The 17,510-nt window shown below is 36.5% G+C and overlaps 1 protein-coding gene across 1 annotated transcript in view; it reads left to right on the top strand.

Annotated features, from left to right (window-relative positions):
* Positions 1-17,012, top strand: part of LOC149196775 (uncharacterized) — a 34,705-nt gene extending 17,693 nt beyond the window's left edge. Inside the window, exons 4-5 of the mRNA XM_089408427.1 lie at positions 16,358-16,568; positions 16,650-17,012. Coding sequence (XP_089264553.1) covers positions 16,358-16,568; positions 16,650-17,012 — 574 coding nt within the window. The remainder of the gene's footprint in view (positions 1-16,357; positions 16,569-16,649) is intronic.
* Positions 17,013-17,510: the final 498 nt, after the last annotated feature.

Genomic DNA, 17,510 nt, shown 5'->3' on the forward strand with positions numbered 1-17,510 from the left:
CAAAAATTAAAAAGAAACTACACACATTTTTTCACTTTGTAGAAGCCTGATATTGAATCTGATGTATCTTTGTAATTTCGGATCATTCAGTTCTGAAATTTTGACCTGTAGTAGCCTTCTAAGTCCTCTTTCCAATGCCACAAGTCTGACCCAAATTGGTTTCTCCAAGGAAGAGTTATGCGAAATCTCCCACAGTGACTTGCTTATAGACTAGTTCAGTAGAGAAAACTTGTACGACGTGCCATGAGTCATTGTTTCGACCTATGGATCTGAAAAATGCATACAAGAAACTACAATCCGTCATCTTTCTGTACCTTCTTACGAAATTTCAATCCGATCCTCAGAGAGAAAGTTATGACAATTTTCCCCAGGTCACTTGTTTTGAATGTAATTCAGGAGTCTGCAAAAAGACCAACTTCCTCAGATCATATCTCCGAAAATATTGCGCGAAAAGCTCTGAAATTTAGACCCAAGGTTCAGCACGATTTCTTCTCAAATGGGTTTTTTTTTGCGACTTCTGAAATGTCACAGGAAAAAAGTTGTAGAGAAAATTCCATGATGACTTGTTTGGAGTAGCGAAACCCTAGAATCCAAAGCTCTGATACCAAATGCTATGAAACCAACTCAAGAAAAGATAGAAAAGATAGATCAACGCCTTAGAATTCAGCCTCTTCGAGGGGGCAACCTCCTTTACATTACATAAATGAACAATTCTTGGATGATTCAAATGAAAAAACCTCCTTTCTATATATAGGATTCTAAGGAGTCACAATATAATCTAGCCGACCTAACAATAATAATATAAAGCCACAAAAATAACAATAGAGGGATTCTATGGGGCACAGAAATAACAATATGGGGGTAATAGGGGCACAACAATAGAAATAAGGGGTATAACTACAATAGTAATGGGGTAATCACTAGTATTATAGGGACCCAACACTCACCATTGTTTCTTTCAGTTTTTCAGTTTCCTTAATTGTAGCACAATTTACTATTTTTCATAGCTTTTCATGTCCTAAAATTTCGGAGCCACTTTGAGGCCCTAAACGATTTTTTTTTTGGCAAAATTCCTCTAGGAATGACACATGCAATCATGTTGGTAGTTGCAGTTACCAAAGAGATCTTTCCAATGAGGTATCATATGCATCAAATGGAGATAATACGACCCTCGGAAGTTGGCTACCCAACTAACCTCAACGGGGCCCATAAACTCTTGGTGTTACATCTCCTCGAGTTAGGGTTTTGGTTGTTTAGGGTTTTCACTTATTGTTCAATAATAAAAAGGCCCTTAAGCCTTATTGTAACGTAGAGCAGAGGCATGTACCCGCCACATCTCTTCTCACAGATAAGCTACATGGCCCGAGCCATCTTATTTCCATTCTGTTTGTAAGCATAGTTCAATATTTTTTTATTAATGAAATGAAGTGTTTTTCTTCTGCATCTCTATGTTTATGAGTATATTTGTAAGTTGTTGCACTCTTGTTTAAGTTCAGATCAAAATAGAATTTTTCCACTCCTCTAATGAAAAGCATTGATACCTCTAAAGTTATCGAGCAAGAGAAGCCAAGAAAAGGTGGAAGAAGTTGAGAAAATGAGCCTCTAGTGTAGCGAAGAAACAAGAGACAAAATTGAGTGGTAAAGGGTTATTCCAAGTGTGAATTATAGTCACATATGTGAGAAAAGGAAGGGTAACTTGCGGTCATTAGAATAGCCACATCACAATTACATATATCTCTTGTTTGGGCTAGAAAATTAGGCCTACAAGGCCTCCTACTCAAGCAAAGAAGAGACACTCACAAGCAAAAGGTAAAGGAGTCAAAACATAAGTGAAACCTCCCACACTTGAAAGAAACTAGGGATGTAGTGTTGTCACAACAAGTCTGCAACTACTGATCAAGAAGAAGCTCGATTGGACAAGAGAAGGAAGGTGTCTTCATAGGAGAAGGATCTCACTAATTATCAAAGATTAGTATCTCTTCTAGAGCTCACATAAACAAGGTCTATCCCCAGTTGTCGTAGGAAGAAGGAGGACGAAGTGTCGAGGAATGAAGTGCTAGAAGAAGAAGAATGAAGTGCTGCAAAACAAAGTGTAGGAAGGAGTAAGGATTTGACTTGTGCTTGGAGGATATTCTTGTCAAGGGTCTAGGGTTTGGCATTGATCATTAATAAGGTTCAATAAGAGAAATTTATGAAATGGTTTTCCTCTCTAAGAGAGAGGTTTTACCGTGGCAGAGAGCCAACATATTGTGTTCTTGTTCTTATGTTTTTGGTAGTAGTTTCATGAAGTAAACACACATTCATTATTAAGAAGAGAAGAAGATTAATCTAACAAGATAAATTGGTAAAAGAGCTTCACAAATTGTTATCAAGTCTAGAAGAATCCTACTATATCTAATTTCCCTAGATTCTTCAACTTGGTTTCATAGCTTAGCTGACACATCAAGAAAAGGGCATCTCAAGAACGATGATCAGGAAACGACTACAAGAATACTATAAAACAAAAGGATAAGACTTTTTTATAAAGGAACCTACAAGAAGAGAAAATAAAGGGGGGACCTACATCAAGACACACCAAATCGAAAAGGAAAATCACTACAAGCCATGTCATCAATCATTCAATCAAGTCCATTTGAAGAAAGCAACTTGAAGAACATCAAGATCTAAGGAAGGCAAGCCATCAAGTCTTCAGGAAGAAAGAAATTCCACTACATCTCAAACTCTATCGAGTCAGTATATGTCCCCTTTTGATTATACATCAATGTCTTTTTGCAAGGAAATAAATAAATTGGTTGGGACCACTAACTTCCTTGCGTGGAAGAAGAGGACTAATTTACTTCTCAAGGAGAATGAACTTCTAGAACACATCAAAGGTAATATCCCTATCCCCGCTAAGGAAAAAACTCAAGACTTAGTGAAGTACAATAAGGATGAGACATGAACTCGAAGGATTCTAATAGAATCCATCAAAGACTCTCTCATTCCTTATGTCTCCAAACTTGAAAAATCAAAAGAAATCTATGACCAACTAATAATGTTATTCTCGATAAGCACAGTTGGAGAAGTGATATCTCTTCGAAATGATTTTTATAAGATGAAGATATCAAAGGAAGGAATAACTCCATATTTCATGAAGATCTATGAGATGAGGGATAAACTTCCAAAGCTGTGAGAAGCCATGTCTGATAGTTAAATGACAACTGTAGTACTCAATGCCCTACCTGAGGATTCAGGCAATTTCAAATCAAGCATATATGCCAAGAAGGAAGCTACCCCACTAAGTGAATTATGGTCCCTATGCAAGATATAAGAAGCTAGACTCAAAGCAAAAGAGGATGTGGGATTAAAGGAGCAAGCATTTGCAACCATGGCCAAGAAAAAGGGAAAATTTGGTCCACGAAGAACAAACAATAGAGATATCTCCAAAATCAAATTCCTTGGATGCCAATAATATGGAAACTACAAAAGGAATTGTCCAAAACTTAAAAAGGAAAACAAAAAAAAAAGAAAAAGGGGAGAATCTCACATGACTCAAGATGTGAAAGAAGAAGAAAAGAAGTAAAAGAAGGAAGATCCTCTCAATCTCTACTATGACTAAGTCTACTTCTTTACTTAAATTCTTCTTTCAAAGTTTTGAGTAGTATAGAAGAATGTAGGAATAGACTAAACATGCATGGCTATAAACATCTTCTAGAATGTAGAAGCATGATGTACAGAGAGTTCAAAATACTCATGTAGAAGGAGCATTTAGAAATAGAACAAAATGCACGGTTAGAAATATCTTCTAGAATATATGAGAATAGTGTACATATAGCTCAAGATATTGATCAAGAAGGAGCATATCTATTATAAGACCTAATCCATGATAAAACAATAAGTGCTCATGATTGTAAATCCTAGAAGGCCACCATCATCAAAAGAAATATACATTTGTAGGATGAGGATCTACAAGATCATATGAAAAGAATCTTCAAAAGAATGTTCATAAATAAGAGAAGATGTGACAAGAAGAATTTCATTCATGGAATACAAGGAAGAATGATGTGCAAACAAGAATGGATGAAGCAAATAAGAGCTACATCAATCAAGAAGGACCATAAAATGAAGTCAAGATGACTAAATCATAATCAAGATGAGGTATGCATGCACTAAAAGGTAAATTCATGTCAGCTTATACATTATTAAAGTCATGGGAATAGATCTAAGACATGATCAAGCACAAAAATATCTCTTTCACCAAAGACATACTCAAGAGAATGTACAAGTCAACAAGAGAAGTGCTTACATAAGGAGCATAAGGTTGTTGAATACTCTATAAAGCAAGTGAAGAAGAAAGTACTCTCCTAAGGAGTACAAGATTTCTAACTAAAAGACATGTGAAGAAGAAATGTTGAATAGTTCCAGTAATCAGGAAAAGAAGAAAGTTCTCTCATGGGGAAGTATAAGGTTATTATCTAAACAACTAAAGAAGTAGCAAATGAAGAAAGAGATCAAGCATGTGAAGAACACCATGGTCATAAGGAATCACTATCTGACAACATCCATTAAAGACATCTCCCAAAAGAAGGCATGACAACTCTAACAAAGGAAGAAAAAGATCAACAGACCCTTGACACCTATGAAGGGCTTGGAGATAATAAGGTGTAGATAGTTGATTCAACTCTACGAATATGTCATGATGAAGAGGCCATCCAACAAAATCACTATCTAATTTTGATGCAAGTCAGGATGAAGTCATGAAGGGCTACCAAATCGAAGCATGGAAACAAGAAAGTACAAATAAGCTTCTATGTGATAAGTACACTAAAACCATAGACAGATGACAAACAAGTAGCCAAATGTTGAAATAATGTGACACTCATCTAAAAGGACACTTTCCACAAAGAATTAATGACATGAAAATCCAAGAAGGAAAGTGATCGATGGTTGGTGTCCTACCAAGAAGAAGTTATAAGAAATAATTCATGACATCAAAGAAGGACATCAAGCAGTTGAAGGTCCTAAGAAGCAGAAGTTGTTGATGAATGGACAAGTCCCTAGCTAAGAGGGAGTTATAAAACGTTCCCAATTACAAAGGAACTTGGACAAGTACCTTGTCAGAGGATACTTGGGCATATCTTCCTCAATTGAGAGGAAGAAATAGACACAACATTCTTGTCTTCACTTGGGAAGAATAATGGGAGAATTGGGTAATCATATGGCATCTGATACTCTTTGAGGATGTGTAGGGCATCCAAGACAAGAGTAGGAAAGAGGACCAATATTATTTGAGGGTTGGGAACCCAAGACAAGAGTAGTCCTAGAAGGTCATACTCAGTGAACACCGAGGTGGGTATGTACCTTGAGATACAATGACTAAGGTGTCTATAATTCATTAGTCTCGCGAACATTATGCTCTGATCTTATGAGAGATAGAGTTGTTAGTCAAGGCCTTGCTATGAAAAATGTTGGTTACTATGATGCTGTAACAAATGGATTTCCAAACAAGTTTCTATTATGTGAATTCTTCAATATTGAAAAATATCCAAAGACCTTGTAATGATTTATGAATAGCTCCCTAGTTAAGAGAGAGTGTTGAAGAAAGTGTAACTAGGTTTGGTCTTCATAAATGTACTTTTGAAATTTGTATTAATTCATTCAAGAAATATTATTTTTGTTCTATTTATCAATGAGTTTCTTGCTCATTGAAATAGGTATACCACATGTTAAAGTGTTAGAGGTGAGTCAAAGAGTCAAGACAAAATGTTGAAGACCTTAAGGGCATGTTACACCATGTATATATTTGTATAAGAGTAAGAGAATACCTCTCCAAGCAAAGTCCAAGTCCTCTCCATACAATGACATCATCAAAGAAGTAATTTTGATGCAAAAGAAGTGAAGTCAGCCTACTTTCCATTGATCCATAAGAAGCTTCAATAAGAGAAATTTACGAAATTGTTTTCCTCCCTAAGAGAGAGAGGTTTTTCCCTGGCAGAGAACCAACATCTTGTGTTCTTGTTCTTATATTTTTGGTAGCAGTTTGATGAAGTAAACACACATGCATTAATAAGAAGGGGAGAAGATTAAGCTAACAAGATAAATTGATAAAAGGGATTCACAAATTGTTATCAAGTCTAGAAGAAACGTACTATATCTAGCTGCCCTACATTCTTCAACAAATAGGAGTAGAGGGAGTCACTATTGAGGAATTACTTGATGTAGTCAATTCCTCTTTGTCTTCATGTGGTATACATCTTTTCACCTTGATTGTCTTCTCTAAACTTCCATCCCATTCTTCCTCTTCTATGAACTGCACATCTATGTTGATTATGACCTTCTTGGGTGATGGATTCTAGAGCTTGTAAGCCTTGGATTCATCACTATATCCAAAAAATATGCATTTATCCCCCTTGCTATCCAACTTCTTCCTTAACTCATCCAAACACTCTCATGTGAGTGACACCATACTTTCTTCCACTCCATGCCTCTTCAGGAACTACTTTCCTGACACTTTTGGTTAGACACCTATTCATGATATATGTTGCACAAGCGACAACTTTATCCCAATAATGTTGGGTCCCTATAATACTAGTGATTACCCCATTACTATTGTAGTTATACCCCTTATTTATATTGTTGTGCCCCTATTACCCACATATTGTTATTTCTGTGCCCCATAGAATCCCTCTATTATTATTTTTGTGGCTTTATATTATTATTGTTAGGTCGGCTGGATTATATTGTGACTCCTTAGACTCCTATATATAGAAAGGAGGTTTTGTCATTTGTATCATCCAAGAATTGTTCATTTATGTAATGTAAAGGAGGTTTCCCCCTCGAAGAGGCTGAATTCTAAGGCGTTGATATTTCTTTTCTATCTTTTCTTGAGCTGGTTTCATAACATTTGGTATCAGAGCTTTGGATTCTAGGGTTTCGCTGCTCCAAACAGGTCATCATGGAATTTTCGCTATAACTTTTTTTCTGTGATGTTTCAGAAGTTGCAAAAAAAACCCATTTGAGAAGAAATCGCGCTGAAGCTTGGGTCCGAATTTCAGAGTTTTTCACGTGATATTTTCTGAGATATGATCTGAGGAAGTTGGTCTTTTTGCAGACTCCTGAATTACACGCAAAACAGGTGACCTGGGGAAAATCGTCATAACTTTCTTTCTGAGCATCGGATTGAAATTTCGTAAGAAGGTACAGAAAGAGGACGGACTGAAGTTTTCTTTTATATATTTTTTAGAGTCAAAGGTTGAAACAGTGACACGTGGCACGTCATACAAGTTCGCTCTACTGAACTAGTCTATAATCAAGTCACTGTGGGAGATTTCGCATAACTCTTCCTTGGAGAATCCAATTTGGGTCAGACTTGTGGCATTGGAAAGAGGACACAGAGGGCTACTACAGGTCACAAATTCAGAACTAGATGATCAGAAAGTACAGAGATACATCAGAGGCAATATCGAGCTCCTACAAAGTGAAAAAAGGTGTGTAGATTTTCTTTAATTTTTGCTTAAGCTTGGTTTGAAAATTTATTTTGAAGGAATTCAAAGGGCATATTAGAGAATTATTATCAGTAACTGATGCCCCGAGGAAAGAAAATGCAAACACCTAGTAAGGAACCTGAAAGCTCTAGCATGACTCATGAAGAAGAAGAAGAAATGCTACATGATATATCAAAATTACAAGAACAAGTGCAACAAGTGTCACTTGCACAAAAAGCAACAGAATCTAAAATGGATGGTTTAATGAAAGATGTAGAAGCTAAGATGGATGGTTTAAAGAAAGGTGTAGAAGCTAAGATGGATGGCATGGAAGCTAAGGTGAATGGCATGAACGCTAAAATTGATGGCATGGATGATAAGATGGATAAGTTGCTACAAGAAATGGTCACTAAGGGTGAAAGAGTACTAAAGGAAACTCATGATGAGAACAAAAGAAATGTTAATCATGATTCCATAGACTCTAATGTTGGATCGAAGACTCACCATGTTCCAAAAATCGATATGAGGAAGTTTGATGGCAAGGATCCCGCCACATGGATATTACAGATGGAGCAATTCTTCGATCTCAATAATGTGCAAAACACACAAAAGGTACGTATGGCAACTTTATATTTGGAACCAAATCAGTTTGTATGGTATCAATGGCTTTGTTCTCGTAAACAATTTATCACTTGGGCAATTTTTACGGAAGAATTGATAGCACATTATGAGGATACAAAAAGCAACACTTTTTTTAGCCAATTGATAAGTCTCAAACAAAAGGGTTCAATAATGGAGCACATTGAGGAGTTCCAAAAATTGAACATAAGGGTAAAAGATATTCCAGAGGAGCATAGGATTGATGTGTTCATAGGGTCTTTAAAGGATAATATCCAACATGATGTGCGCCTTTGGGAACCTGATTCATTAGAGAAGGCATTCAGGTTAGCAAGAAAAATGGAAAGCAAAATTATGGCAACTAGGAAGCATACCATTCACAACTATAAAGACGGAAGTGTTGTTGCCCATAGTCTTCCACAACCTACAAGGTTGACACCACAACAATTGGAAGAAAAAAGAGCAAAAGGGCTTTGTTACAATTGTGATAGCAAATACACAAAAGGTCATAAGTGTGCTGAGAAGAAATTATTCTACATAGATTGTGAAGAGGAAGAAGAAAAGGAGCAAGAAAGGTCAAAAGAAGAGGATATATTCCAGGAACAAAGCCTAGATGAAGAACAAATAAATCCGACCATATCTTGTAATGCATTGGCGGGAATTACCACTCCTCAAACCATCAAGATAGAAGGACAAATCAAGAAGAAAAAGGTAATAGTGTTGATTGATTCAGGAAGCACCCACAATTTTATTCATTGTAGGGTAGCAAAAGAATTGAATTGCTTCCTATATCCAGCACCAGAGTGTCAAGTGATGATTGCAAATGGAGGAACAATAAATTGTTCTGGAAAGTGCCATAATATCAAGCTATCCATGGGAGAATATGTATTGACTAGCCCAATGCTTTCCATTCCAATGGGAGGTGCTGATGTTGTACTAGGAGTCCAATGGCTACAATCCTTGGGTACAATAGCTTTTAATTTTCAAGAACTTTTCATGAAATTTTCTGTGGAAGGAAAGGAAGTTGAATTAAGGGGTATTGCAGGGAAACCAGGAAAGATAATCAGCTCTAATGGCATGACAAAGCTTCTAAAAAAGGAGCAAAGAGGTGTAATTGCACAATTATGTTCGCTAGATGTTTCCACATTGGAATCATCTATTTCTCCAGATCTCCAAAAAGTCCTGGACAATCATTCCAAGGTATTTGAGACTCCCAAAGGTCTCCCACCTATGCGTGATCATGATCATGCTATTCATCTGATTCCAGGAAGTGTTCCTCCAAACATCAGGCCGTACAGATATCCATATGTCCAAAAAAGTGAAATTGAACGTATGGTTGCAGAAATGCTAGAGGCTGGTATAATTCAACCGAGTCAAAGTTCTTTCTCAGCTCCAGTAGTATTGGTGCACAAGAAGGATGGATCATGGCGCATGTGTCCAGATTATAGGGAGCTCAACAAGCTCACTATTAAAGATAAGTTCCCCATTCCTGTCATTGATGAATTACTGGATGAATTGCATGGATCAATTTACTTCACCAAGTTGGATCTTCGTTCGGGATATCATCAAATCAGAATGAAGATTGAAGACATTCCGAAAACGGCATTTAGAACTCATGAGGGTCATTATGAATTTTTGGTCATGCCTTTTGGCCTTACCAATGCACCTTCAACATTTCAAGGTTTGATGAATTCAATTTTCAAACCATTCCTTAGAAAATTTGTGTTAGTATTTTTTGATGATATACTAATCTACAGCAAGTCTTGGAAGGATCATGTTGAACATGTTGACAAGGTGCTACAACTATTGGAGGAGAAACAATTATATGCAAAAAGATCCAAATGTTTCTTTGGAGTCCAGGAGGTGGAATATTTGGGTCATATTGTATCTCATGAAGGAGTTAAGGTAGACCCTAGCAAAATTAAAGCCATTAAGGAATGGAAAATCCCCACATCCATAAAGCATCTGCGAGGATTTCTTGGGTTGACAGGGTATTATCGCAAGTTTGTTAAGAATTATGGGAGAATAGCAGCACCTCTAACAACATTATTGAAGAAAGATTCATTTTCATGGACTTCGGAAGCAACAAAGGCCTTTGAACATCTTAAAGAGGCAATGTGCCAAGCACCGGTCTTAGCTACACCGGACTTCACAAAAACCTTTATTGTGGAATGTGATGCTTCAGGAAATGGAATTGGTGCTGTTCTAATGCAAGATGAAAGACCCATTGCTTTTGAAAGTCGTCCAATCAAGGGAAAGTTTTTAAGCAAAGCTATTTATGAGAAGGAAATGTTGGCAATACTCCATGCACTTAAGAAATGGCGACCCTACCTAATGGGAAGACACTTCAAGGTAAAAACGGATCATGATAGCCTTAAATACTTTTTAGAACAAAGATTATCCTCTGAAGAGCAACAAAAGTGGGTCACAAAGATGTTGGGTTATGACTTTGAAATCATCTACAAAAAAGGGAAGCAAAATGTGGTGGCAGATGCACTCTCAAGAAAGGATGAGGATATGGAAGCATTGTTGTGTGCCATTTCTATTATCCAACCAGATTGGATAAACGAAGCAAGGAGGAATGGAAGAATGACGAAGAAGTGTGGGCACTTATTCGAAAGCTACAACAAGATTCCAGTACTTCTGATACATTTAGCTGGAAAAATGATTCGTTATGGTACAAAGATCGCTTATACCTCTGTAAGAATTCCCAGCTAAAACAAAAGATTCTTATGGAATTGCACACTTCTCCCTTAGGAGGGCACTCAGGATTTTTAAAAACTTACCACAGGGTTAAGAAGGAATTTTTTTGGGATGGCCTTAAATCAGATATTCAAAAGTTTGTGGCGGAATGTTTGGTTTGCCAACAAAATAAAGTTGAAACAATTAAGACACCGGGTCTATTACAACCTTTATCCATTCCAAGCCAACGTTGGGAGGAGGTTTCAATGGATTTTATCACAGGTTTACCCAAGTCTGAGGGAAAGAGTGTCATCATGGTGGTAGTTGACAGACTTACCAAGTATGCACACTTTTGTGCATTATCACATCCATTTAAAGCCAGTACAGTTTCTACTGCATTTATGGAAACAGTTCAAAAGCTACATGGAAACCCAAAGATTATTGTAAGTGACAGAGATCCCATTTTCACTGGAAATTTTTGGACAGAATTATTTTCTTGTCTTGGTACTCAGTTAGCTCATAGCTCATCTTATCATCCTCAATCTGATGGGCAAACTGAGATAGTAAACAAATGTTTGGAAGGATATCTTCGTTGCTTTGTATCTGATAAACAAACACAATGGGTCAAATGGTTGCCTCTGGCTGAATGGTGGTATAACACTTCCTTCCATACAGCAACAAAAATGACCCCATTTATGGCACTTTATGGGTATCAACCACCATCAATCACATCATATTTAAGAGAAAATTCTAAGGTTCAGGCAGTGGAACATCACATCGAACATCAACAACAAGTCCTCCAACTCTTAAAGGATAACCTCGTGTTGGCACAAAATAGAATGAAACAACAGGCAGATCAACATCGCAGTGAAAGAAGTTTTGATGTAGGTGATTGGGTATTCCTACGGCTACAACCATATAAGCAAATGTCCCTAAAGCAAGCTAAGAAGGATAATAAATTATCACCAAAGTATTATGGTCCGTACAAGGTGTTGGAAAAGATTGGTACTATGGCATACAAATTGGAGCTTCCTGCAGCTTCTCGATTGCACCCAGTTTTCCATGTTTCATGTTTAAAGAAGGTTATAGGTGACAAGCTCCCAGTTCAAACAATATTGCCAGAACTTGACGAGGAAGGAAAAATTATATTGGAACCGGAAGCAGTCACAGAAACAAGAACTCGACAGCTACGAAATCGATCAATTTCAGAGTATCTTATCAAGTGGAAGAACTTATCCGCTGAAGATTCCACATGGGAGGATGAGAATTTTATGCAGAAGTATCCAGAACTGCTCAAGCGTTGAGGACAACACTTTTTTGAAGGAGAGGGGCATGTTGGGTCCCTATAATACTAGTGATTACCCCATTACTATTGTAGTTATACCCCTTATTTATATTGTTGTGCCCCTATTACCCACATATTGTTATTTCTGTGCCCCATAGAATCCCTCTATTATTATTTTTGTGGCTTTATATTATTATTGTTAGGTCGGCTGGATTATATTGTGACTCCTTAGACTCCTATATATAGAAAGGAGGTTTTGTCATTTGTATCATCCAAGAATTGTTCATTTATGTAATGTAAAGGAGGTTGCCCCCTCGAAGAGGCTGAATTCTAAGGCGTTGATCTTTCTTTTCTATCTTTTCTTGAGCTGGTTTCATAACAAATAATCATTTGGCAAATGTTTTGCCTTCAACATACTCCTTTCCATTTCCATAATGGTCCTATTCTTCCTTTCTGCAACATCATTTTGCTAAGGTGTATACCTTGTTGTAAATTTCTTGTGAATTCCAGGCTCCTTGTAAAAACAAAGGAATTCATTTGAGATGTATTTACCACCTTTATTAGTCCTCAAGACATTTATGTAGTGTCCACATTGCTTCGCAGCAAGAGATTTGTATTGGCGATAGAGTTCAAACACTTCACTTTTCTATTTTAGGAAGTAGACCCATGTCTTCCACAGGGGCTTCACTTAGTGAATCTCTGACATATCACGTGTGTTCAGGAATATTAAACAATACCCTTAATTTCACTATATATTGGAAAATACTTCTAAAAATAACATTATTTAACCCCCTACCAATATAAACCCAATACACCTTCCCAATTTAAAAAACCCCTACTTTCACTAGATATTGTAGGTATCCATTTTTACATTATCATTTTTTATACCTGTCAATATAAAAACCTTTTCCCCCTATATATCCCCCAATATATTATGTAATTTTTTCCTCAATATATATCCCCCAATATGAATGCACGTGGTATGGTATCTTTCCCCTAGTGAATCCGTCGTGATGTCTTCCTTGTGTAGTCATATATGAAGGCTAAGAAATAGTAACTACCACCAATTGATGGTGATTGCATTGGTCCACATAAATCTGAATGGACAATCTCCAAAGGTGCCTCTTCCTTTATTGACTTTCCTATTGGAAATGTCTTTCTATGTTGTTTTCCCAAGATGAATCCTTCACATATGTTTTCTGGTTTTTCTATGAGTGGAAATTCCTTCACCATGCCTTTCCTATGTAGCAAATTCAAACCAAAAAAAGTTGAGATGATCAAATCTCAAATGCCATGACCAATTTTCATCTTTGACCTCTACCTGAAATTTTACTTGCGTGACAACTGCAATTTTTCTTTCATCCTCTTGTGAGTTCATTGATAATTGTTCTTGTGCACCTTCTTCCTTCAAGTCTGATTTTATCTTTAGGGGAAACATACAATTGCTTCTCATCTGAAATTTTTCAATCAGTTGCCTACTTGGAGGCTTATCCAAATTTGTGCACTCATCATTTTTGAAAAAGACAGTGTATCCCATTTGCATGAGTTGTCCAATGCTTATGGGGTTGTTTTTCAAACCAGAGACAAAATAAACATCTGAAATATACTTCTTCTCCCCCTTCTTTGTTAGAATATTACTCTACCTTTTCCCATGACATAGATTTTTCTATCAGTCCCTAATGTCACTTCAAATTTCACACTTTCATCTAGATTGGAAAACATTTTTGTGTTCCCTGTCATGTGGTTGCTACAACCTGAATCTAGAAACCATACATCACTTTGTTTTTCTTATGCTACATGACAAGCTAAAATCATGCTATCATGGTTATGATTTTCCTTGTGAAATTTACACTTGGTTTGTCACTTATGTCATAGTGCTTATTTATACATTCATTTGCATAATGACCATACTTCTTACAGTAATGCCATTGAACTTGAGATTTATCATACATTTGACCTTCTGCTTGATTCTCGCTTGGGCCTTGACTTGAATTTTGATTGCTACCCCTTCCATTTGAGCTTGAAGGGTAGCCTCTTCCACCTCTGTGTGGGTTCTTCCTCTTCCTCTAGCATTTGATCTTCCTTTGTCTCTACCTTGACCAAATGAGACTTGTGTCTTGAAGGCATGCTCCAATGAGGAGCTTGTTGTTCTATTCAGTTTATCTTCAAGAGAAACCAGTGACGCATGAAGCTCATCCACTGAAAATTGTGAGAGATACTTTGTCTCTTCTATGGCCACAATAATGGTATCAAATGATTCAAATCTTGCTGGCAGGCTTCTTAAAACTTTCTCAACTATTCTCCTCTCCTCTAGTGTCTCACCATGACACCTGATTTGAGTAACGGTGCAATCACGTGTAAAAAGTGATTCTACATTCTTAGACTCTTTCATGCAACTTGTCTCAAAGTCTCTCCTTAGCATTTGTAGCTTTCATGTATTCACTTTCGTCATGCTTTGGTAGTTTGTCTAGAGGGTGTCCCATTCTTGCTTGGACTTTGTTGCTGTTGCAATCCTTGGGAAAATACTTTCATGAACTACTTGAAAGATATAGAAGAGGGTTTTTGCTTCCTTCTTGTTTTTGTCCCTCAACAAATCCATTTCTGGCATTATATGCTCCTACATTTGCTGGTTCTTGAAAACCATTCTCCACCAAATACGAAATGTCTTGAGAAGAAAATAGAGCCTTCATGGTTCTTCGTTGTTATAGCCAAGTAGTCATAATTTTTTCCATTAAACTAATGTATGTGAGGATTACTCAAACTTGTGCTTGATGCTGCCATTTCTGAGTGTATTTCACTTTTGGTATAAACACTAGTTTTTACACTAATCAAGTTCATGTTTAAAATTTTACAAGGGCACAGGAGAGGAGTCTCCCCACAACAAGCAACAAAATCACAACTTGTCAGGGGCTTAATTAACAATTAAATTTAACTCACAAAAAACAAAGTAAAACCTAGTAAAATCTTAAAGCAAGATAATAAGTCTTTGGATTATATTTCTAAGGCATGAAATACATACATATGGAGTTTGGGACTCCTTCACAAGCGAAATAAAAGTAAGTTTACTGTGATTTACACTTCACTAGGGGTTGGTGAGTAACACTCACTAAAACACAGTGGTTGTTGTTTTCGCTTGCCTACCAAAATTTTCTCCACCATTTTCTCTCTTTTCCTCCTAGTTACACCCTTTCAACTCCTCGACTATGCAAAAATACTCTTACATTCATATTTTTCAAAAACATACATGTTAACATATTAATACATGTTGACATATTAATGCATGAATGAACAAAACATTAAGATACAAGATGGACTATTGTTCATATCTATGTGAGTACATAGGAGTAAATATTTTACGATACTTAATTATCAACCCTACTATAAATTCACATTCGTTCTTAAATGATTGATGTGAGTTGTGAAATGGTGGGATGTGTTGTCTAATAGGAAAGTTTTACTCCTGTAGAACTTCTGTCCTTCAGCGTGCAAACAAATCCGCAGCCTGCAAAAATCCATCTGTTTAACCACGTGGTTGGGATTACATCTGTTTAACCATGTAGTTGGGATTAATTTTCCAAACATATTATTTTATTTTATTTTATGTTTTTGTCTTTTTAGTTTGCCCTCTTCACCTTGTCTTCGCTTAACATTACAAATTCTCACTGTCTTAGCTAAGCGTTACAAATTCTCAAAATTACACAAATATTTTGATAGCTATTTTGATGGCTTCGCTTAACATTACAAATTCTCACTGTCTTAGCTAAGCGTTACAAATTCTCAAAATTACACAAATATTTTGATAGCTATTTTGATTGCCATTTAATTTATACACTAGTTGTAGAGCTATTGCTTTACTTGACAAAAGAGCGTGACAGAGGAGAATTGCTGCATTGAATCCGTCAGACTCTCTCTATATTCAGAATTAATCTCTTACATAGTTTTGGCAGATCTTAAAGCCGCTTCAAAACCCCACTAGATTTGCAAAGCTATCGGGTAAAAGGCATTTTCAGGCACGGTTATCCTGGAAGGTTGTCTATTTGAGGATGGAGCCTTGACAGGCTTTGTCAGAAGCCCAGTATTAGTAGTAGGATTATTAGTACACAAAATCATTTGTCTATTTTGGATATGAATTGATATCTCTATTAGGCATAAAATCAAAAAGCCTATTCCATGATATATACCATATTGCTAGGTTAAGGTTACTTCATGATATATCTATTGCGAAGGTTAGAAAAACCATAAACTTTTATTAAAGTTTTGTGATTGCGATATAAATACAAAGTGGCGAAAACTAATTTGTATGTGACAGATTCAAGATATACATCGAAGGGAAAGCCTGGTCGGTTAGTCTCAAGAACATTTTGGCATGTGATTCGCCAACTCTGTTGATAACACCACAATACTATGAATTCTTTCTGAGAGGCCTCATTCCACAGCACCATTACTGGCCTATAAGAGCCGATAAAAAGTGTGACTCCATCAAGTTTGCTGTTAACTGGGGAAACAATCATCCTAACGACGTAAGTTATATACTGAATCCCTGCCATTCAAACAAGGTAATGTCTACTTCAAACAGCAAACCTAATTTTGGTTTTGTGCAGGCAAAGAACATTGGAAGGGCAGCCAGAGAATTTATTCTGAACGAATTAAACATGTCCAATGTATACAGCTACATGTTCCATGTTCTAAACGAGTATTCGAAGCTTTTGAAATACAAGCCATCTGTTCCGGAAAAGGCTGCGGAGTACTGTTCGGACACAATTGTTTGCTTTGCCAAGAATGAAGCAGAGAGAGAGTATATGAATGATTCAATGATCGCTACTCCCAGTTCTTCCCCGCCATGCAAACTGGGAGACGAAGAGCAAGATGAGAGAGATATTAAAGAATTCCTGAAAAGGAAAGCCAAGGCCATGGATGATGTTAAGCAGTTGGAAGACAAATGGGCGAGAAGCCTCCGACCCTAGTAAGCTTCCGTGTTTATTTTTTAATAACACCTTCCGCTAGAAATAGATTTCTATCAGCATTACTGATAAAGTTCTAATCGGCATTGGGTACAATCTCTAACAAATTTGTATATTAAATTAAAAAAATATATATAGTGGTCAATGAAAACGTAATTCATTAGTTTGCATAAAAGAAATAAATTAGAGGAAGTAGGTATAGACTATGCCTTAAAATGAATGTTTTTGCTTAGTTAATCCTCGTTTTTTCTATGTAAAGATATAGGATAAGGCCCAAGATTTAATGTAAAGATACAGGTTAAGGCTCAAGATTTAATGTAAAGATACAAGTTAAGGTTCAAGATTTGATGGCATCTAACAAGTGTGAAACTTTGCTCTTTTATGGATAAGTCGTGAATAATTGCAAAAGATATGTATTTTTTTGAATTACAATAATGAGATAACTTGATTAGTGAACAGTGACTTTCCATTATTAATTTCACAACTAAATTATGATATGTT

This window comes from Pinus tabuliformis, chromosome 2_2 (assembly GCF_031772625.1).
Source record: "Pinus tabuliformis cultivar Carrire ecotype Pingquan chromosome 2_2, CPIR1, whole genome shotgun sequence".
Lineage (NCBI taxonomy): Eukaryota > Viridiplantae > Streptophyta > Pinopsida > Pinales > Pinaceae > Pinus > Pinus tabuliformis.